The 24,266-nt window shown below is 47.5% G+C and overlaps 1 protein-coding gene across 5 annotated transcripts in view; it reads left to right on the forward strand.

Annotated features, from left to right (window-relative positions):
• DISC1 (DISC1 scaffold protein) overlaps positions 1-24,266 on the forward strand; it is a 371,035-nt gene that overhangs the window by 276,103 nt on the left and 70,666 nt on the right. For all 5 annotated transcript variants that reach the window (XM_032313944.1, XM_032313941.1, XM_032313943.1 and 2 more), the window contains exon 10: positions 10,433-10,493. In XM_032313944.1, the coding sequence (XP_032169835.1) occupies positions 10,433-10,493 (61 nt within the window). The remainder of the gene's footprint in view (positions 1-10,432; positions 10,494-24,266) is intronic.

A 24,266-nucleotide genomic window follows, 5' to 3' on the forward strand; every position in this document is an offset into this window, starting at 1 on the left:
CCGCATATTCATTCCCTTCTCGGTTCACAGGTCCTCTTCTCCAGGGAGCCCCCACAGCCGTGCCTCTCCCCTCAGCCTGGGTTGCATTTGTGTCTCTCCTGCACCCTCCTGCGAGTTATTCTTTGATGACCGCAGGCACTTGGCACCCTGATCTTCCGTTCTGATTTCCACTCCTTATCGGGGTGTCGGTCGCTTGGGAAGGGAAACCATGTGGTCTTCATTGAAGCTTCCCTGGTGGCTGGCACAGGACCTGGCCTAGAGCTGGTGTCACAGGACATACTGGGCACCTTCCCCGAGCCCAGGATTGCGCTAGGCACTAAGGGTTCAAAGAAGATAGAACTTGAGCAGAGAGGATCAGCCATGTCCTACATGAACTTGATGGCTATGAACTTGATGGCTATAGGAAGGTCTGAAGGGTCTGCAGATGCCCAGAAGGGGTGAGAGCACCATGGGAAGAGGGGACCTATGGCAAGAAAGCAGGGTCTTGTAGCCCCGCAGTATCTTAGTGGGTAGGAGGGCAGAGAACATTTCGGGAGGATATTCCAGGCAGAGGAAACATCAGAGCAGAGGCATGAGTGTCAGGAGTCAGAAGAGGCGCTGTATTGGCTCAAATCACCACCGTGGAGGTGGGAGTGGGGGTGGGAGGGCAGCAGGATGCTGGGCCCAGGGGCTTGGAAGCCGCCTCTTCTCTGTCAACCCATCTCAGCTTTGCCCTCACACGGGGACCGAACTATGGCTGCAGGCGGCTCCCAGCCGTTTTTCAGCGCTGGCACTGGAGAGGGAAGGTCCCCTTCAGTTCGTGCGTGTTTGAAAACTCTGGAGCGAGGAGCCAACTGGCTTGTACGACTGTCTCCTCCATCCGGGAAAGTCTCAGCCAAGAAGATGGTGCTAGGCTGTGCTAGCCAGGGGCTGGGAGGAGGGTGATTAGCACCTCCAAAGGGAAGGGTGTTGGGCAGAGAGTCCCTCTGCTGGAGGTGGTAGACAGGGGTCGCTCTCCCGTAGGACTGAGAAGCAGAGTAGCTGGTGATGTTAAAATCTTCCCCTCTGTATCCCCAGCACGACCCTGCCGAAGTCTGCTAGGTGCAGGCAGCAGGCCAGAACCGGGCTGCCTGCTTCGTTGCTTCCTCAGACAGCGCTGAGGGGACATCCAACGTGGAGAGCTGGGGATCTGACGACCTTCAGACGGTTCCCCTTCCTTGCCCTTGGGGACATTCAGAGCTGTCCTGAAAGCATTCCAGGATCTCTCTTCCAAGGGCAAGAACTCAGATCAGACCTCGGGTGCTCTGTGTCCAACCGAGAGCTGTCAGTTTCAAACCTTTAACAGTTAAGGGAAAAGGGACTCCCTTCCTTCTGTGAAACACTCCGCACCTTGAGTGGAATCCATCAGTTACGTTTCATGATAATTGCGCAGCAGGATTATGTATTTGAGAACACATCGACTTTGTCGTAAAACTGAACTGGATCTCCCCTCAACCTCAGCCTCCGTATCCTCAAAAAGGACTTAGGGAGTTACTGTAAACGCGATAAGGCGCCCACATGCGTACATCACGCTGACACCCCGTGAGCTCATTTTCCTTCGCTTACGAAGATCAATGTGGATGTGGGCTTTTTTTTCTTTTTAAACACATATTGTGTAACAAAATAGTATTCCATTTTAAAAACCAAGCCCCACGTTCCACTCCTTGTTCTGTCAATAAGAAGAGAAGTAAATCCCGTGTGCACCCATGTGTGTCTGCGTGTGCTGTCCATGTTGGAGGGGAACAGGGAGCAAGAGGTAAAGAACAGAAGTGCGTGTTCTCGAAGGGACCGTAGGAGGCAGCGTAAGTCAGTAGATATTCGAAGCAGTTTTTAAAATGTTGTAAATGGATCTCCAGGTCCCCTCTCTTTCAGTTATTATTATTATTATTTTTTTAAAGATTTATTTGTTTTAGAGAGAGAGAGAGCACACGTGAGCCGGAGGAGGGGTGGAGAGAGTGGGAGACGGTAGACTTCCCTCTGAGCAGGGAGCTGATGCCCGGCTTGCTCTCACAACCTTGAGCCCATGACCTGAGCTGAGACCGTGACCTGCGGCAAAACCGAGAGAGTCTGATACTCAACCGACTGAGCCACCCAGGCGCCCCTCCACTCTTTCAGTTACGCGCACTGGCAGGTAAGAAGGTAGACCTGAGCCGGCTGCTGTCTGCAGTGAGAGCTGGGGAGAGGCGCTTGCCTTTCCATTGGTGGAAACATTTGGCTGGCGAGGACACGTGTGTCGGGACTGTGGCGTGAGGCTGCTCGGGGCTGCTAGCGTCCCGAGCTATCTTTTCTCCCCATCTGCTTTCCATACCACGCGTGCTCGGTTTCTCTTCTAGTCATTGGATTGTGCTGATTAGGCCGTGTGCGTCAAGGGCACCGGGAGAGTGCATGTTGGAGCAGGTCTGAACCGGGAAGGTGAGAATTACTGTATCAGATGATACCCAATTAACTCGTGACGAGCACAGCAGGGGAAATTGGAACTCGGGCTTTATCATTTATGGACTGGAATCTCTCACTATAGAGGAAACATTTTTAAACCTAGTGGTGTTTACCTCCTCCTCCCTCCTTCCTTCCCACCTGCCCACCATCTGTACCCATCCACTCAGGTGTGGCTTCTACAGACACGAGGATCAAGACGGGACAAGGCCCTGAGATGCGCTCTGGGCTCAAGGGCCGTGGGGCGGGGCTCCCCGGGGCAGCCACACGGCCCCACATGGGACAGCCGCCGCCGCACACCAGCACTGGGGGCAAAACAGTGCAAGCGCAGCATAAACATAGTTCAGAATAATTAGTTTTACTTTCCTTGCGGATGACGGAGTCATGACGGTGCTCCAGTTCTGAAAAAGCCTTTCCGCCCTCTGACCTTTGGGTGCCTCTGCTGGTGTGAGGTCATTACAACACAGCATTCTCACTCGGATCCCCCGAGGAGGACCCCTGGATGTCCAGTTCCAGGTGTGGCTGTGACGGCTCAGAGCCGGGGCTTTGGGACTGGCCCATGTCCTGCAGGCACCCTGCCTTCCTTTGCTGTGGGATCCCAGCCCACATCGACTAATCTTAATGTAAGCTGAGGGGGGAAAAATGATTCAGAAATTACTGAGAGGGTAAAATAATATGACATTAAATGCCCGATTTTCAGAAACATGAATCTTACTTTATGTGCAACTGCTGTTTTGGATTACCCATGCCTCCTCGGGCTTTAGCCAGCGTGGAAAATCCTTTAAGATGGCTACTCCGTTCACTTCCTCAGGAAGTTCATTTTCAAGCCCCTCAAGCTGGGCAGAGGCTCTTCTGCGACCGTCCCAGAAGAGACTGCTGCTTTAATTCCAATCACGGAACTCCGCTTCTTGCTTTTATTCATCACACGTTTATGTGACCGTTTTCTGTCCCCAAACCCGGTGTTCTCCAGGCTAAGGGCCGCGTCTGACTCCTGTCTGCAGCCCCGGTGCTCAACACGCAATCGGGCACATGGTAGGCGTTTAAGAGACGCGAGATGGATGTACGAGTGAGAAGCAGGCACCCCTGAAGAGAAGTCTGCTCTCTGGTCCCGTTTATTAATTCTGTCAGATCCGTATCTGGCCATTTGTCTTCTCTCTGCAAATCTATCGACGTCAGAGGGAAAGAGAGAGAAAAATTAGCAAGGCCACACTGAATGATGGCCCGCCAGCGGCACGCGAAGCCATTGCTAGTTCAGTGATGGTGTGTTTCTTTGGTTCCAACCCTAGGGAATGGACAATGGCCTGTCTAAAGCCCCGCACAGATTGTCTCCAGCGTAACTCAGGATCTCCGCTTGGGATTCTATTCAAATGACTACCACGCATAGTGGTAACAGGAAATGACATAAATAAACAAACGTATACATGCGGGTAATAATCTGTTTGTGAGACCACATGAAGCTGGTGTCTTATTATTGGGAGGGAACCAACATGAATATGAGCCTCAGAGAATTATTAATCATCTTCTCGTGCAACCTGCTATGAAATCACCTTGGCCCTATCCCCTTTACACACACACACACTCTCACACACACACACACACACACACACACAAACACATACACATGTATATTACACAATGGTAATTTATTTTAGCAGCACTCTTCCCTACAATATACATACAATCGAGTTTCCATTTGTTAATGGCATTGTTCTTTGCAATTGTCCATGCTCTTTGCAACTCTGACTTTTTACAGAAGTCTTTGGTCTCTCTTTAATTTACTCTCTCTGTGAACTCCAGCTTCATGTTGTTGGTGGCTAAAATTTCACATGCATTATTCAATGTGCATTTCCTGAACCCCTGGGTTATTGAAAATGGAAGTCATGGGTTCCACAACAATGGGGTCTGGGATGATCTCTCACTGGCTTTGTGACTTTGGTCTTTGCTGCCCCTCTGTGTCATCTGGGCAAAATGAGGATAATAATAGAGCAGCTTCATGGGCAGTATCATTGTTTAGCATTTAGAACAAGGTGGTTAGAACAGTTCCTGACACACAGGAAGGGATCAAGGAAATGTCCTTGATATCATTAACTTGGTATCAGGTTTTCTCATAGCGAATTTCCGATGTGACAGGTTCACTGTGGTATCAGCAGAGACTCATGGCTGGTATTTCCCTCTTGTCCTCTGGTTAAAAAAGTTGACTTGTGTAGTGCATTGTTTCATGGATTCCACCATCTTTCAAGGTCTTAGACAATACCAGTCCATCACACATATCAAGACAAGCAAATCACAAGTTCATTTTCCTGTGTTGTTGACTTCCCTGGGTCTTTTTTGGCTCAGTATTAACTACTTCATCCCCATGCATGGTTTAATGACTCAAATAAACAGAAATTCTTTCATTCCCTGCAGTAGAAAAATAATACTTTAGATGTTCGAAAACTTCTCAGAATTCTGCATTTTCTCCTTTGTCTTTCACATCTTCCTTTGGGAGGATTTTACTAATGGGAGTTAATTGGGTCGAAATTGATCCTTGAATAATGAACCTGGAAAGCCGATGACTTGTTTTCGTCAAGTGAGGCCAAGCCTTATGTTACTAGAATTACTATGTTACTGGAACGTTCCAAGAAGACGGCCAGTGTTAGACAAAATTTGTGATGAATGCTAGACTGATGGGGTCCCTTTGGCGTCCATTGTGGAATCTGAGGTGGTACCGTAATCACCCCAGGATGCTGCCCTTATCGATAGAAGACGCTGGGGCTGAATCTCTTAGTAGCTGCTGCTTCATTCAATCTCACTGCAACTCTGCGTGGGTGTGGCTCATTTCCTGTACGATTATCATCACAAATATTGCTTTTTCTTTGTCCTTTTATGACACAAACAAAGGATCTAATCCACCAAAACCTAGTCAGCCCTGTTTCCCACTCAACGTTCTTTTACCTCCCTTGTTTGTGCTGAAAAGGGTATTGCTGGGTAAATTGGTAGTGTTTTTTCATCAGGTACCTTGGGCCATTTGTGGATTATCAGTTATCGTGAAGATTTACGGCAAATGTTTCCGGGCGCTCCAAGGAGACATCAAAGTTAGAGGGTGGCCCCACCGCTCTCTCTGTGACCCTCGAAGCCATGTCTCTTAGATTTAAATAGTGCCTGGCGCGAAGTAGGGCCCGGGTTAAATTCCTGTAACTTTGATTTGTGTTTGCACCTCGTTCTCGCCTTAATGTTTTCACAGATTTACTGCATTTAATTATCAATCCGTTTTTGCTTAATTAGATTCATGAAGTTAATTATATGAATTCCTTTCTGAGAATATTGCCCGACTCTGGATGTCAGATTCCCTTAGCAAATGGAGAGGAGAGGAGGCGTTTCTGCATTTTCCCGGTCAGGAGGCCGGTCGACCTGGAGTAATCAGCTTTCTGCAGCAACGTTTTCGGTTCTTGGAAGCTTGCCTCAATGCCACTACCGTTCTCTTGGTGTCCACTCTAGGAAAGGAACGAGCAGAGGGACGATGAGGAAGGAAAAAAAGATAAGCTCTTCCCAGTGCATCTCCTTCTCTAGAGAGAGGGAAGTTAGTGGGGGCAGAGGGAGAAGGAGAATCTTAAGCAGGCTCCATGCCCAGTGCGGAGCCCGACATGGGGCTCGGTCTCCTAACCCCGAGATCGTGACCTGAGCTGAAATCAAGAGTCGGACGCTCCACCAGCCGAACCACTCAGGCGTCCCCACTTGGGCATATTATTTAGGTAGATGAAAACGTAAACTCCCTGTCTACAGCCCCGGCCTCTCCGGAAGGTTGTAAGTCAACCTAGTTCATAGGCATGAAAGGCAGTTTAGGCTGCCTGGCTGGGGGACGGGTCAGGATCTAGGGAAGGTGGGATTTCAGTGCACGGCAGCCGCCAGGCAAGCGGAAAAGCACGGGAAACTGCCTGGGTGCCCCTGTGCGGCGCCAGGCGTGTCACTACCCAGAGCCTCAGATGCTTAGATGAGACAAGTGTGTAGTGATTTCTGAGCAAAATCATTAATATGGAATCTACCTGGATTCCTTTTAAACATACGGATATGGTTTTCGTCCTCAAGGGAGGTGCGGTGCATTTTTGTCCTTTGGATGAAAGATGCCATCGTGATAGAATTGTAGGGACGTGCGGTCGCCACGGGCCGCTCCCGTTACCCTCGCTGCCCGAGAGACACATCGTGCCTCCTCGTTCCACACGCCAGCGTCTTCCAAGTGCCCTCTGCACGCAGACCTCTTCTTGGCCCGCGTGCCCGGCTTCGTCCTGTACGTCCCCCCGGGGCGGCTCATAAACTCCAGGTTGTCAGATTTCAAACTTGAACACTTTGGAAGCTTCTCAACCACTTTTATTTTTCCCAGTTTTTGGAGGTATAATCGATGAATGAAATTGTAAGGTACGTGACGATTTGATACATGAGTGCGTTGTGAAAGAGCTACCTCCCCGTCCATCCGGTGAATTCACACATCCATCACCGTACGCGTTTGACTTTCTTTTTTTTTTTTTGGTGAGAATGTTGAAGTTCTACTCATCTTAGCAAATTCCAGTCTAAGACTGAACGCTTGCTCATCTCTTCAGACTGGTTTCACATGCATTCTTCCCATCCCCATTGATGGCAACTCTGTTTTCTGGTGGCTCAGGGCAAAACCCATGTAGTCATTCTTTCTGGGTCTCTTTCTTACATGCCTGAATTCAATCTGTCAGGAACCCCTGCAGTCCCTATCTTTAAAGTAGATCTAGGGACGCCTGGGTGGCTCAGTGGGTTAAAGCCTTTGCCTTTGGCTCAGGTCATGATTCCAGGGTCCTGGGATCGAGCCCTGCATCGGGCTCTCTGCTCAGCGGTGAGCCTGCTTCCCCCTCTCTCTCTGCCTGCTTCTCTGCCTGCTTGTCATCTCTCTCTCTGTTAAATAAATAAATAAAATCTTAAAAAAATAAATAATAAAAATAGATCTAAAATCTGCCTCCTATCCCCCACTCCTGTGACACCGTGGTCTCAGTCCCCACTACCTCGTCCTGGAGGATGGCTCTAATCTTCCTGCTTCTCTCTACGTCTCTCGTGTCTTCCTAGAGTCCAGTCCAACAGAGCGACCATGACCCAGTTTGTTGCCTTTTTTCTCCAGTGTTTTCCCGTTTCTCTCGGAGCGCTCAAAACCCTGGCATGGCTTTCCAGGAACTACAGCTATGTAACAAATCATTCCCAAACCCAATGACTTACAGCTGTTTGTTGTGTGTGCCCATTCTGTGAATCAGGCATTTAGGTCCAGAGAAACCGAGATGGCTTGTCTCTGTTTCCTGACGTCTGGGCCCCTTGGACTCTGTGGTTCACACCATCTGAAGGCTCGCTCACCCCCATATCTGTCTGTTGGCTGAGAGCTTCACCTGGGACTTCGGCCAGAACATCTCTCCATGGTTTCTCCCTGTGGCTGGGGCTTCCTCAAACACAGAGGCTGGGTTCCCAGTAGAAATAGCCAGGCAGAAGCTGGACCCCAGCCTCAGAAATTAAAAAGCATCCTTCCCGTCATTCTCTACTGGTTGTAATATCATAGCCTGTCTAGATTCAAGAGGAAGGAAATAGAATTCACTGTTTGATGGGGAATGGCCAAGTTCTGGAATAGCATGTGGGACCCAGAATATTACTGTGGCCGAGTTTTGGAAATAGTTTGCCACAGTGGCCTGCGTGATGGGGGCTGGGCTCTTCCTCTGCCTCATCTCTTTCCCCAGAGAATGTCTCCTCCAGATGTTGCTGGAGTAGTCAGGTGTGCTGCTGCCCTAGGACCTTTAGCCTGCTTCGTCCTTCTAACCACCCTGCTTTTCCCAGGAAGGCTGCTCTGTGCTCCCCCTGGCCCTCTTCATGCTTTTACTCAGATGTCACCTTCCCAATGATGCCCGACCCCTCTGCAGCCCCATTCTGATCCCCTTCTCTTGCTCTGTAGCACTTACAACCTCCTGGTACTCTATGGGACTCTTCTGTTTATTCGTTACTACCTGTCCCTACCAGAACGAAGCTTTACAAAAGCAGGCATCTTTATTGCTTCTGTTTACAGGTTTATCCCAAGTGATTATCATGGTGTGCGGCATACAAAAGTATGTTCTGGGTGTGAAGCAGGGCACTTCCGGTCGGGACATTCTGAATGTGTAATCCTTGCTCCAGATAAACCAGGGAACAGGTCTCAGTGGCACGGAGCCATGTCCCCACACCTTACTCCCCATGCTAGCGCAGTACCCAATGCACTGTAGGTGCTGAAAATACACATTTTGAGAAAAAAAATTAGCACAACTTCACTTGTAAAGGAGGTTGACCCAAGTCAACTAGATTAAGGGACCCACTTAAAGAGTTGCTTGCACTGGGTACGTTTCTGTTTTTATCTGTTACGAACTGATGAACAAGAACTTCTGTTTTTTAATTTTTGCATCCATATTTGGTTTCTTTATGAGGAATTTCAAGGTCCTTTTTCCAGTTCCAACTATACCGCCCTGTCCCTTACCCTAACACGTACATGGTGACAAAACAGGGTCCTGAGAGCCCCCTCAGCAGAGGCTCAGGGCAGTGAGTCAAACAGTGTGGATTTTGCTCCCCACACATCCCAATGTCAATGCATGAATTGCCTCTGAGAATACAGGTTGGAATAAAAACACTAATAAATTCCACAGTGGTGATAATAGTGATCAGGGTAGAAATGGCAGCAACACTGCTAATTACAGCCACCGTCTGATGGGGACCGCTCTGATGCCACCTGCTCTCCTGGGCACTTCATCGTCCTCTCTCAGTCGGCGGTCACCTTGAGAGGATGGCGTTTTCTTCCTCCAGAGGAGGAAACAGAGGCTATCAGGACTTGTCCAGAAGGCACCGAATCTCTCTTTCGCTCTTTAACATAAAAATACTTATATAGTAAAACAGCATGAGTTCCCCCTCTTATTCCCTCTGTTTAAAAAAAGTGACAATGTCAAATCAGCATTTTGATTTTTTTTAAAAGATTTTATTTATTCATGTGAGACAGAGAGAGAGAGAGAGAGGCAGAGGGAGAAGCAGGCTCCCCGCCAATCCTGGGATCACGACCTGAGCCGAAGGCAAATGCTTAACCGACTGAGCCACCCAGGCACCCAACATTTTGATTTTTTTTTTAACCTATTAAGAGGGAAAAAAAATTAACATTTTCTTCACGTATAAAAGACCAAATGGGGGCGCCTGGGTGGCTCAGTGGATTAAGCCGCTGCCTTCGGCTCAGGTCATGATCTCAGTGTCCTGGGATCGAGCCCCGCATCGGGCTCTTTGCTCAGCGGGAGCCTGCTTCTCTCTCTCTCTCTGCCTTACTCTCCGCCTACTTGTGATTTCTCTCTCTGTCAAATAAATAAATAAAATTAAAAAAAAAAAAAAAAGACCAAATGTGTTTTTATGAGTGAAGGGCCTCTCTGATCCACGGGGGCACCACAAATCATCGATTCCTCCACCTTTGGTGATTATGAGGCTCCAAGTTCATCGCTAGGGGCTACGGACCTTCCAGCTTTGGAAACTGAGTCACTGAAGTCAACTGAACTCAAGTCCTGTCAAGATCCCGTTTCCATGTGGGTCTCAGTGGAAGGGTCTGCAGTTCCCTGCTCCTGTACCAGTGAGCTTCTGGTTCATCCCTAGGATGAGAGTTGCTTCCCACTTGGATCTTTTTTCCATCCTCTGCCACCAAGCTCTTGGCTACCAGTTGGGAAAGATGAAAGGCACAGAGAGAAGTGGCGTCCACGCCCAATACCCAGGGAGCTTCCTTTGGAAGCACAGTGCCCAGATGGAGGCACTGGGGGGCCTCACAGCATTTCCAGCACCTTCCTCCAGGCAGCCCCCACCCCGCCCCGCCCCGTGAACTCACCTGCTTTCCACACCAGGGAGGCGATCTTTACTACCAGTCTGACTTCGATCCTTTGGTGTTTGGCTTGTAGTGGAGCACTCCTGGGTTTTGTTCCGTCTTTGCATCAACTTTGGATTTTTGTTTTTGCAGAAATGAGTGTGAAGGAGAGTGCTCTGAAGTACATGGAGATGCTCGAGGATAAGCTGCGTAGGTAAGGATCACAATGTCTTCGTGACCGACGCCGCCGTGTGCCCGGGTTCTTGACTGGAACAGAATTTAGTGAACGCAACGAGAAAGGCTAGCCAGTTTCTGTAATAAGTGAACAAAGAAAAACACACAAAAAGGAGTCCTTTGAATTCCGTGACAGGATTCACGCAGGTGCCATATAAACACCATCCCTCTCCCCACCCGATTCTTTTCTCCTCTTTATAGAAAGTAATAGGTGACGATGTTGAGAAGTGTCTCGGCGAGATCACAAGTTAGTTTTCATGTTCCATAAGACGGATCTTCTGTGCCATGTTAAATTCCGAATTCATGCCTTGGTCTGTTTTTTCCTTTTTTCTTTTTTTCTTTTCAAACTCTGAAGTGGGTCTTACGGATTTTGACCCAGCTTATACGTGTTTTGGAACAATATAAAAAAATTGCACATCTTAGGTTCTGTTTTGAATCCCAAATCAAAACCAGCGTGAAAATTCGCGGTTGCCTTTTTTTTTTTTTTTTTAACCCAATTAGGAATTCAGATTGGAGAAACATTACGGATGTTGTAGCATGTCAAGATGTTTCTCATTTTTGTGGATGTGTGTGCTCATGGAAATAAATCCCAGCCACCAGGATCTGTTCCTAATTAAGGAAACAAGTATGAAAATGTAATGTGTACTTTCTACCCCGGGAATCATTTAGCTTTATGGACTGTTTTTGCTACTCTTCTGGAATTGTTAAATAACACTTTAACTAGGCTATGCCTTCAACCTCTAGGGGCTCAGATGATGCCATTGGCTAAAATGCTTGTCCTTTAAGAGACACAGAGATGGGATGCTTTGCTGAGTTCTGCTCTGTGGGGCAGGGAAGGTACTGTGGGATTTGTTTTCAAGCTTGCAAAGCACGTTCTTCCAACCATTCACTGCCTATTTCCCTGCTTCTGGCGCCATACACATGGGGAGGAACCATGAGAAAGGTGGGCCGTAGAGAGTGTGGGGTAAGGAGGGGACATAGGAAGGAGCATCCTCCAAAGAATGTTTCCCCTCCTTCGAAAATAGGACACTCATCTGGGTCAGGTGCTCTGCTGCTCCCCTTCTCCCCTGGGTGCTCGGGCAGGTTTCAGCATCTCCCTGTTGACCTCATCCAGCTAACATTTTTAGCCACGAGCACCGCACACACCACATGTTCCACTGGGATGCTGGTCGGCAGGTCGGAGGTGAAGGAACTTGGGCATCGGTGGAAAGATGCCCCTTGAGAACGCAGCTCTGTAGGACAGGTCCCCGCCCCCGGGAGTTGGTGTGGATTTTAATACGCAGCAGAGGTAAATCCGCTACCTAGCGGACAGTCAGCAAACACTTGTTCCCTTCGCTTCCTGCTGCTTCTGGTCTTCGATCTCCTCTTCATCGAACGGAGTGAACAGTCCTGCCCAAGACTCATTCATTTCCCTCCATGCCAGCCCCTCCTGCTGGGTATCCAGCCCAGAGAACGGTTCATCACCCGCGTGGTCGGGCCCTTGCACCTGGCTGCTGCCTGGGTGGCACATAGGCTCCCCTCCCCCAGCCCTTGCCTCCTGCTCTGGGTCACCGAGTCCTGCCAGGCTGGCCTCTTGGGTGCCCTGGAGCCCTCCCACCTGGCCCTGCTCCTGTGGGTCTGTCTTCTCTCTCGCTGAACCACCATAAGAGCAGATTTTTATGTTTTTTTTTTTTTGTCTCGTGTTGCCCTTCCCTCTCCACTCTCCAGGTGGTCTTGAGGGAGCATGTTAAAGTACAAATTTGGTCATCCCCATCATCCTAAGGATAAAGCCCAAACACCTTACTTGTGGCTCCTGCACTCTTCCATGTGGCCTCTGTGTGTCTGTCAGTGTCACCCGTCATCACCCTGCCACCCTCCTACTCGCTTATACAGATTCTGGTACATTTCCCAAGGCCACTGTGTGTTTTCTCCTGTGGAGAGACTAGTGGAGACAGGGGAGTGGCCAAGGGTTGTTACCCAGGGAAGTATCCAGGTGAGCCATGGAAAATTACTGACAGTAGATCACGTTGACTGGAAAGATGGCGGTTTCCTGCAGCTCAACCCAACATTTAGGGATTTGGAGTCACTTCAGGAGGGTCAGTCACTCTGGCCGGAGCCTGGCCTGTGTCCTCCCGGTGGCACACTCCCTCTCACCGTTCCCCTTGCATGTGCCCCAGTGGCTGCTGCCGGCTCTGCCCCCGATGGCCCCACATCTGTCTCTGTCTTTTCACCCTTCATGCTTTCGCTGCACCCTCTTCGGAGCCTCCCTTGGGGAGTCTTGACTCCCCAAGACAGAAATGTGCTTGCCCTGAATTCTTTCCCCTTTCAAAATGCGGAATGAGTGATACGGGTCATGTCTGTCTTGTTGAGCGTGTATCCTCTGTGATGTGATGGTACAGAGCAGAGTAAGGGTATCCAACAAACGGTGAGCTCATGGTTGAGTGAACGCAACTAATTCATAGCCCCCCACTCCAGTCCATTCTTGCATCACCTTCTGCCTCCTTCCCTGCCCTTCTGGTCACGTGGCTGCTTGAATCGCATGCATTCATCACTCAGGGCCCACCAACAGCCTCAAATGTCCAGAGAGGCAGCTAACCCATCTTACAGCTGACTTCCTGAGGACTCTTTCCTTTGCTGTTTGAAGCTGTAAGAGATCTGGTGCAGATGTGCTTGAACCAGTGTGGTTAGAAACACTGGGATCGGAGGGAAGGCAGGCTGTAGGCAGAGTTGCAGACAGAGGCTAGGTGAACCTTAAGGTGTGTGCAGGGAGCTTTACCGCTGCCTCAGAGCAAGAGGTCAGATTGGATGCCATGGCAAGGGTGGGAATGGTCAGCGCCCCCACCCACCCCGCCACCCACGATGGAACCGTCTTCCCCACCAGCCCAGGGAACAAGGGTCGCATGATCCCAACACAGTCCCAGTTCTAACATGAAAACCAGCATCTTAAAACACAAACCCTGTTTTTTGCACCGAAGAGTTTGCATCATGGTGGGGGCTCAGTGCATCCTGCGGGATATAGGCCAGAGCAAGACGAGAGGCCGGTGGAAGTCTTTGTTGCTTACTCACCTATGGCCTCTCTTGGTCTTCCGGGGATTTCAAAAGGAAGTGTCTGAGAACTGAAAAGAATGTTAATTTCCCAATTTGAGTGTATGGAGGACACAATTTATGATCCGTGCTTTAGCGAGATTTGGATCGCACCAGTTGTGGTTTGGGAGACAAATCTAAGGGACAGCAATATTTTTGTTACTATCTCAGCACACACTGAGACAGGCTGGTGGACTCAACGTCCCACTCTCCATCAAGAAAGCCAAATGAATTAGGGATTAGGAAGCACCTGATCCCATTAGCGGTTCACGGGGATACCAGCACGGGACGAAACCAAGCAGGCAAATATTCAACAGGGGCTTTTAGTCTATATTTAAACAAAGATTTGCCTTTTAACAGTCTGAGTTCAATTAAAAAAATAAGGAGAAAAGAAATTCTCTTCTGAATTTGAATGTTTATAAAAATTCACAAAGTTTTTTTTTCAAAACTTGTTTTTTGATCATGGCTTTATTTGCTATCAAACTATGTTAAAGCTGGAAAATAGTGAAGGTGCTTAAATCATTATGTTGTTTTACACGCTTAGGATACCTAGTCAGTCGAGTGTAATTGTCAACAGATAAATAGTAAAATCATGTATCTATAAATTACACTCATAAACTCCATTTCATTTAACACACATGAGAATAATATATAGACATATATATAAATATACACGTACATGTACACACACACATATATATAAACACACAAATTTGCAATAGAAAAATAAATACATTTCTTAGTTTTTCTATTTATTTTGAAAATTCTCTTTTAGCAACAATGCATTGACTGGAAGTCTATGCAGAGTCTATGCAGTCAGAGGGGTTCACATTCTCTCCTTTAATATCTAACCTTCCTATTAGGGGATGACGTAGGCGCTGGGGAGAATATGGCTGACCATTTCTCTATGTCAGCAAAAGGCAGACATTAACATGCAAATAAACCTTGTTCTCCAGAAGAAAATGAACTGAGTAAAAAAAAAAAAAAAAAGAAAAGTCTGAGTTATAAGTCGGATACATGTATGTCCCTGTTTCTCCTCCTGCAGACAAGACACTACTTGAGGATTTTTCCTTGCTCAGCTTTTTCCAGGATGTTCCTCCTTCCTTCTCTTCGCTGGACGGGCAGGAGGGTGACTGCTCCCAGGATCACAAGGCGAGGCCCAGTCCCTTGCGGCTTTCCTCTCCGTTCCCACGGCCACCGCCTCCGACTCGGGAGCCCTCTCTCCTCAGCCCCTGGGTGCACCTTTCTTCTCAAGGCTCAGCACAACACCCCTTCTCTATAAAGCTTATGGCCTTCTCCTGCTTCCTTCTTGGCATGCACAGTGGGAGTGACTTAGGACAATTTGTTGCAATGATTTCTGTCTGATTCTATTAGACTGTGAGGTCCTGGAGAATGGCTTCCATGCCGTACATGATTTGTATTCCAAGGGGCTGGCACGCTGTGTGGCATGTGGTAAACATCCAGGAAAATTACAGTTAGTGCAGGAAGGAATGGCTGAATAGCAATTGTATCTTGATACTTTATTTTCAACTATTAGATGCAAAAAGTTAAGGCAGCCTAAGGAGGTACAATGCCCCAGAAATCCTTTTGTCTTGCCATCAGATCATAATGGTATATACCAGAAGAGAACAACAACAACAGATCTACTCTCAAAGAGCTTTCCTCACTTTTTCTTACTCCCTCAGGGTTTCTTACTCCCTCAGAGGTTGAGAGTTAAGGGTGCTATTTTGGGCTGGATGATTTCCCTTGTGGTCAAATCTTGCTTTAATTTCCTTTGTCTCCATTATTACATCTTCTCTGTTAGCTGTCTTACCCGAAGACTCAAAAGAAATATTAAAAAGTTATATAGATGGGTTGCATCTTTTACTGACCATAGGTTCTCTCTCTAAGCTTTGTGCTGGAGAAAGTCACTGTTGTCCAATAGCAAACCTGTGTCCCTGGCTGGTGTGCACCAAGCGCTCTGCCCTATGGCTACGGCGCAGTGGTTCCATTTAACCTCGTGGAATCTCTCGTATGCATGACTAATGGGAAACTGTCTCTTTCTTCTAGCCTCCTCGGGTTCTCTTGCTACTTTTTTTTTTTTCCCCCTGCAGTTGACTATGAAAGCTTTGTCAGTGTGGTTCCGGGGATTATAGGTTACTTTTGTTTCCTCGTGCTCTTCCGTGTTTTTTCTTAAATGCCCCCCCACCCCACCCCTTGGAGTATGTATCATACTTTTGTAATCAGAAAACAGAAAAATCATTGAAATTTGTTTTGAATATAGAAATCGTTAGATACATCTTGGAAGGCTTTCTTAGTTTTAGAAAGGACTGTCAGACACACACCGGTTTCATCTGAAATGTACTTTGAAATTTAGAGACTGGTATTTTGCACAATGTGATCTACTTCTTTTTTAAAAAATTAATGATTAGTTTCTACTTATCTTGAATATTCCATATGGATGGTTTGATGGGAAGGGGTGGCTGGGAGGACTCAATCTGCTAATGAAAAGCCAGAGGTGACTGGCAGAGGTGAGCAGGGTGGGAGAAGTCCTATTGGGTTCCTACCTGGACCCCTGACTACCTCTCAGCTTGCTTGTGTGGATGGCTCTGGTTTCATGCCAGAAGTCAGGAGAAGCTGAGAGTCAGACAGCTAGCTGGAGTTGGGAGTACCCATCTGGCAAAATGGTATCGACCTTCTGTGTAAGGCAGTGTGCAGAAGACGCTCTCAGGCGTGCCTCAGAGACCAAGGTCTGTTCCCCCACCCACGGCTGCCAGAGGCTGTCTGTCATGGCCAAGGGCAAGAGCTGATGACTGACCGACTGCCCACAATCCAATGAGGATGGGAATCCCAGCTGAAGATGGGGCCCTTGTTTCTACCCACTGCACACACGAGCGTCCACTTGGGTATGGGAAGCACATTTTAGAATTCGATTTTACGTTTTCATTTTACCAACTTAACTTTTGTCCTTGAAAGCAGTCTCGTCCTTGAACTGTTTTATATGTACGTAGTGCAATTTGTACACAAGTTCTGAAACAAATACTGTAGTGCCTGCTCGTGCTTGCATTACATGAAGTATTAGGGACAGGGCCCCAAATAATCTTCCTCTACTTCTTTTCTTTTTTTTTTTTTTTTAAATTTATTTTACTTTATTTTTTTCAGTGTTCCAAGATTCATTGTTTATGCACCACACCCAGCGCTCCATGCAACACGTGCCCTTCTTAATACCCACCACCAGGCTCACCTTACCCCCACTCCCAGAGGTCACATTGGGCAGACGTCCACCCCCTCCATCCACGAAGGAAAAAGGGAGTTAATTCTACAAGAAAAGGGGTCAGCACTGAGGCTTCCCAGAGATGATGAGAGCAGGGCATGGAGACTGAGAAGGAAGGGTTAGAAGATGCAGAGAAGCGGGAATCTAAAATGTGGTGGCAGCGAGCGGGGACTTCAGGCGAGAATTCCTGAGCCTGATTCAGGTGCCTGGCCCTTAGTGGTAGAAGAGCTAAAAGCCCAAGAGTCCCCTTATCCTAGGGGTGTGTTCCAAACCCCATGGAGCGACACTAGCTCTCACAGGAGGTGTGGCGGCGGGGCGCCCTGAACAATGAATGGAATTCTTTGAGATCCCACATAGAATGCCCTTTATGCCAAATTATGCAAGGTAATTTTGAAGTTCCTGTGCACCTGGGACAATCCATTCTCAACCATATTGAACTTATTTCAAAAGTTGTTAAGGGAAATGAGTGTAAGAAATGGCAGCTGAACCCCCTCCCCCATCTCGGTCCAAAGGAAAGGAATGCAGACTCCACGTGGACACCGCCATTTGTTTTTTTCGTACTTTCTCATTCCGTGGCTGTTATACGCCTTCCTGCTCTCTTTCCTAACGGACACATGTCAGAGGAGGTCTCCACGGACCTCACTTCCTCACGGTGAGCTCGGTGCCTTTCTCCTTGCTTCTGCACACGGCCTTGACCCCTTTCTGCTTTGCCTCTGCTGTCTCAGAATGAAGGAGATTCTCAGCTTCTTCCCTTCCCCTGCCCTGATGAGGCGTGACCCTCCTGCATCCACCTCCATTCCTCGCTGGGGGCTGTGAGTATCAGCTTGGTCTCTCGTTAGCAGGAGACTTTTCATCCCTGCCTGATGAACAGACTCTCTGCTGGGTTGACCCGTGTCTGTCCTTTCTGATTTTCTTGGTGTAGATGTGGCCCACAGCAGTTTCTCCCTCTTCTGGCTCCTCTCTTGTCTTCTGGCTTTCTCCTGCCTGCTCTTTGATCACACTGCCTGGGGACAGGAGTTTTCATTTTAACTGTTTGTGTCCTGCCTTCTCATCTCCACGGCCTGCTCAGGAAACACTCAGGACTTTGCCCATCAGTTGATACATTTGTAGCAAGCTCACATTTCCCTTCCAAGAACACACAAATGGGTCCTACACACCTACACAGCTGACCCTTGAACAACACAGGCTTGAACTGTGCAAGTTCAATTATATGTGGATTTTTTAAAAAGATTTTATTTATTTATTTGTCAGAGAGAGTGAGCACAGGCAGACAGAGTGGCAGGCAGAGGCAGAGGGAGAAGCAGGCCTCCTGCTGAGCAGGGAGCCCGATGTGGGACTTGATCCCAGGATGCTGGGATCATGACCCGAGCTGAAGGCAGCCGCTTAACCAACTGAGCCACCCAGGCGTCCCTATGTGGATTTTTTAAAAATAAATCCAGTAGAGTACTGTAAATCTATTTTATCTTCCTTATGATTTTCTTTTTGAAAATACTTTATTTATTTGCCAGGGAAATAGAGAAAGAGCACAAGTAGACATAATGGCCCACAGAGGGAGAAGGGGAAGCAGGCTCCCTGATGAGCGGGGAGCCCGATGTGGGACTCAGTCCCAGGACCCTGCGATCATGACCTGAGCTGAAGGCAGCTGCTTCACCGGCTGAGCCACGCAGGTATCCCTCCTTAAGATTTTCTTAGTGCTGTTTCCCCCCTCCAGCGTGGGACTTAAACTCACAACCCTGAGATCAAGACCTGAGCTGGAATCCAGAGTCTGATGGTTAACCGACTGAGCCACCCAGGCGCCCCTTAAAGGTAGTTTTTCTGAGAATATACTGGAAAGTCCTCATAAACACATTCATGACCAATGCAAAAGCATTCTTCATATGGCTGTTACCAACCCCTCTGGGATGCAGACTATATTGTAAGAATATGGTATTAAATACACACTAACATACGAAATACGTGTTTATTGACTGCTTTTTTTCTTTTAAAGATTGTATTTATTTATTTGACAGAGAGAGAGAGAGAGCAAGAGCAGAAACACAAGCAGGGGGAGTGGGAGAGGGAGAAGCAGGCCTCCCACAGATGTGGGGCTCAATCCCAGAACTCTGGGATCATGACGTGAGCTGAAGGCAGACGCCTAACGACTGAGCCACCCAGACGCCCCATATTGACTGCTTTTGTTACCACAAAGGCTTTCAGGCAGCAGTGGGCTACCGGTAGTTAGGTTTTTGGGAAGTCAGAACTCCTACTTGGATTTTCAGCTGTGCATTATTCAAGGGTCAACTGTACATGAAAACCATTATAAAAATAATTCATTATTGGATTCACCTATGTTTAAATTTTGGAGCAATTTGGCCTATAGTCTCACTTTCCAGGAGAAGCAATGATCCCTGATCAATCTAATAGGTAATCCCTGATTATTTGCACTTAATTTTTAGCCTTACTTCATCTTATACCAGAAAAGTCTTAAATATATTTAAAATAATAATTCTTAAATACATGAAGATACACACATACAGAAAAAATAATACACGAAATATAACAAGATGGCATGAATTTGAAAAGAGCAGGCAAAAAAAGACGGAAAAACAAGGATAGGGAAACACTGGTTAAATTATATGTGATTAGGGGCCCCTGGGTGGCTCAGTGGGCTAAAGCCTCTGCCTTCAGCTCAGGTCATGATCCCGGGGTCCTGGGATAGAGCCCCGCGTTGGGCTCTCTGCTCAACGGGGAACCTGTTTCCCCCCCCCCGCCACCTCTCTCTGTCTGCCTCTCTGCCTACTTGTGATCTCTGTCTGTCAAATAAATAAATAAAATCTTTAAAAAAATTTATATGAGATTAGAGTCTACAGCAACCTAGTTTACTATTTTAGAAACTAAACTGAGGAAGACTGTTGTGTCTTTAAAATGAAGTCACATTTTTATAAGTATATGTAAATGGTGTAATTTATAATAAACCTGGTGGGTCTACATTTGCCTTAACAAGTCACTACCATACTTTCCACTTTCTGAGAACTCTAGTAATGAATTTTTGCTCAGAAATAACTTTTCCCCTGGAAATGTTGTTATGATGAAATTAGTTTCCCAAGCACTCAGATCAATTGCAAAAGACCCAAACACAGTTCTTCGGAAAGAGAGAGCAGAGCTCTTGCCGCTAGAAACCCAAGTCCTCTGATCTGGTGTCTTTTCTTTGGGGCTAGAAGAAAAGCTGCCACCACCTGAGTCCCATCTGGCCACTCTACCCGGTCCACAGAGTGAGACCAGAACCCACTCTTTCCTCCTACGTGTACTGACCAGCAGCCCCCGGAAGCCAGAATTAACACAGAGGGTCTCCCTGCCCCGGAGACCGTGAAAACAATCCTCAAACATTCTCTCTCGACGATTATATAAATAACCTGAGACATTTCAATTTTTAAAAATTTCTCAAAATTTTTATTTTAACTGCAACATAGTTAACTGTGTTATGACCCTAGCTTCGGGCATGAAATATAGTGACCTAACACTTCCACACAGCACCTAGTGCTTGTCATGGCCAAGTGCGCGCCCTAATCCCCAGCACCTGTTTCACCCATCCCCCCCCAACCCCTCTCCCCTCTGGGAACCATGCATTTGTTTTGTTCTCTGTAGTTGAGTCTGTTTCTCGACTGGTCTCTCTCTCTCTCTTATTTTTTCCCCTTTGCTTGTTTGTTTTGTTTCTTAAATTCCACATCTGAATGAAACCCTACAGTATTTGTCTTCCTCTGACTGACGTATTTCCCTTTGCTTCACACGCTCTAGCTCCATCTATGCCAACACTCCGTTCTTGTTGATGGTTGAATAATATTCCATTGTTTATACACACTGTGTCTTCTTTATCCATTCATTAATTGGTGGGCATCTGGGCTGCTCCCGTATCTTGGCTACTGTAAATAACGCTGCTATAATCACAGAGGTGCCTGGGCCCCTTTGAACCGGTGTTTTGTATTCTTTGGGTGAATTCCCCGCTGTGTGATTGCTGGGTCGTAAAGTCATATGGGCTCTGCAACCCTATTATCTGGGTTTGAGTGCAGTTACTTTTGAGCTGTGGGCTGCCACTAGGTCAAGAAATCTCTTCAAGATCCAATTTTCTGTTATTAAAATGGACCGGTAGTAGAGAAAGATAAAGAATGTTGCTTACATACAGTAAGGGCTTAATAAATACTAGCTATTATTAGCTTAGTAGCTAGCATCTATGGCACCCTAAAAAGTATAAAACCAAGAAAATCTACATTAAAAAAACCTTATTTTAGGGGTGCCTGCGGGGCTCAGTCAGTTAAGCATCGAACTCTTGATTTCAGCTCAGGTCATGATCTCAGGGTCATGTGATTGAGCCCTGTGTCGGGCTCTGCACTGGGTATGGAGCCTGCTCGAGATTCTCCCTCTCCCTCGGCACCTCCCTCTTCCCCCTCTGCTCATGCTCTATCTCTACACAAATAAACAAAAACAACCTTATTTTATGAAGCCAGAAGAGAGTCCGTTATCTTCCTGGTAAATTTATGGGGAGAAGGGAGGTGTTGGCTTACAGTTAATAGCCTCCACTAAGGGTCTACCAACCCTTGCTTATCACCCAAACTTAGCTGTTTTCCGCCGCTTACCCCTTACCCAGCTGTTAGTACCTCCTGGAGGGGGTGAGGAGGGAAAGCAATGAGGTGGCTGTGTTCTTGTTAATGGCCGTGACAAAGGTTTAGAATCTCCCATGGTTTCTGTGACCAAGTGGCTAGGATCCTAGAGCAAACTTCTGTGTTTACAATCAGTCTGGCTGGTTGTGGAGTGTTTGAGACTTAGAAAGGTTTGAGCTCCCAGGCTCCAGAGCTCAGGCTGGGAAGAATTTACCATCCCTTCTTTAATTCATGGAACTACAAGGCACCTCGCCTTGACCCTCTGTGGGACCTCATGCCCCAATCACCTCAGGGATAGCATTTTTTGAGAAAAGCAACTCCAGTATACTTGCTTCTCTCCCTCTGACATTTTCCATTGAGCAAGGAACAATGTTGCACTAGAGAAGGGGGTGGCAGAAGGGAAGAAGAGAAAGGATGAACAGAAGCCCTCTGGGCCTGTCCAATGAGGGGCTCTGGAGGGGTGTGGGATCTTTTCACTTCTCAGTGCAGCAGGAAGACTCTGGGGAGCAGAGCGACATGGTACACGAGAAGACAGATTTTTGATGGCCTTCTCAGAGCTCAAAGAACACAGGCATACCTGTGAGGAGGTCACGGACACCTGTCAGCCCCATCTTTGTCTCTGATGCGTCCAGGCTTCATTGGACATAGCCCTGTTTCAAAAGTAGCCTGAAAAAAACAAACCAACAAAGGGACGACTGTGATTTTGACTAACAGAGTGGAGAATAGATAGGAGATTGATTATAATTTCAAACAGAAGGACCTGCCAGCAGATACTCCGGTGGTTTGCGCAGCTCAAGCCAAAGTTCTTCTGCTTTCAGCATGTGATAGGATCACTCTGTCCACTGAGATCAATTAAGAAATCAACCAGTTTTCAAGGAGGCTCGAGGCTTGGCCAGATGCCCAGTGATTCCTGTTTCTTGCCTCTGTTAGGCTTAGGTGGCTGAGAGGCAGGACTTGTGATCACAAGGGGACACTGGACAGAGGTGATGTCCAACAGGCTCCATGAGCCTGTGTGCCTGCTGGCCCCCCAGATAGGCCCGCAGGCTTCAGGGTGTGTGCGCCGTCAGACTGCCTGTCACACTTCTAAAAAGGCGATTATAATGAATCAATAGGGAACGTCCACGCTAAGGGGATTTTTGCAAACTCAAGAGAAACCATTATAGCTTGAGTGTTTTTGATGCCTTTTGGCAGGGAGTTGAGAAAGCTTAAAGAAAAATTAATTGCTGTATCAATGGAAACCCCAGTAGGTAGATATCCAATTTGTCATTAATTAAAACGAGAAGACTTTTAAGGATTCAGGGAAGCGTTGTCAAGATCGTACGATAGTTTAATTTGCTAACACGGTATGAACCTGTTAGCTTCAGCCGTATGATTAATGCAAGCGAAACTCCTCATGGAATTTTTCCGACACTCCCTTCCAGCGCGCAGGCGTTTCTAAGACTCGGCTCAGTGTCCTTATCTTGCGGAGAGCGGGATGCTGGGTCTGCAGTAGACCTGGCAAACGTAGGTGAGACAAAATACGACACAGCATTTTCTGTGACCTATTTTGCTCTCTGTTCCTCCCCAGCCGCCCCCCCCCCCCCCCCCCCGGGCCAGCCGCAGTCATGCAACAGCTGTGTGCACGCGTCAGCTGGAAAGCAGCAAGCGGCAGACACTTTCGGGGCTCGCTGCCTCTCATTATCTCCAGGAGCTCACACCAGGACTGGCTCTAAATCCCTTATCACAACTGCCTCAGGCAGAAAGCAGCATTTTTTTTTGTTTTTTGGTTTTTTTTCCTCCCTCTGTTGCTGCTGATGTAAAGATGACATTTCTTGAGCCAGGAGAATTTTATTGTGACGGAATTGTGTGCTAAGCCTCAGAAGATAATTCTGTAGCTCCCATTCATCACAAAAACGGGGTCTTTTCGTTGTGCTTCTTAAAAAAACAAAACAAAAACACAAAACCCTGAAGAAATTGTGAAATTATTCCGTGGCCTAAGGAGGCAAAAAGAATCAACGAGATGATGACTTGTGACAATGACAAAAGCAATTTGACAGAGTGATTTCCTCTATTATTCTGGAAGTGGAAAAATAAACAAAACGCCCTTCTTAGTTAGATGTGTTGCCCTGGTGTAGATGGGTCACAGAACTGCACCTCTCTATTCTGTTGGTGAACTCAAGTCTGTCTCTTTTGGTTGACGCTCTGTCACTAGAATGTTCTCGACGTATCGCCATTCAGTGTAGTTTACTTCTGTTTCGATGATGGCGTTTGTTCGCTCTTGGAAATTGTTCTAGAGCGGTGCTTCGTGTGGGTTATTGGAGCACGAAAGGGAAATGTGTTTCTGTAGGTTTGCCTTGCCCTCCTGCTTGCTGGAGGGGCAGAGCCTGGTGGGAAGTATGCGTTACCTGATTCTGGAAGTGTCTGTGAATGCTCCGCACTAGAAGGGTTTAGTCAAGTGTAACTGTATGCTTCAGAATGAATTTGGTCCCACTTTGTTTTCCAAGTTGTCAGCATTTAGAGCCTTCCAGAGGAGCTGCGCGGTGGGAGTGTGGCTTTGTCCCAGGCTGCTTTAGTCTATCTAGGAGGAAGGAGTCTTCTCTAAGAGTCAGTGGGACAGTATCCACAGAGAGATTCACACCCTGAGGGGTGGTCTCATGAGAGCAAAATGGCCACTTATTTGACTTTGGTCTCCGTCCCTCCCTGTGACTCCTGATAACAGCCATAGGACCTCAGGACATGAGGATTTGGGAGGTGGATAAAGAAAATGGTGACGACGTACCAGCCAGTTGCTGTCACAGGCAATGCTCACTACCTGAGCCCAAGA

The sequence above is a fragment of the Mustela erminea genome, chromosome 14, assembly GCF_009829155.1.
Source record: "Mustela erminea isolate mMusErm1 chromosome 14, mMusErm1.Pri, whole genome shotgun sequence".
Taxonomy (NCBI): domain Eukaryota; kingdom Metazoa; phylum Chordata; class Mammalia; order Carnivora; family Mustelidae; genus Mustela; species Mustela erminea.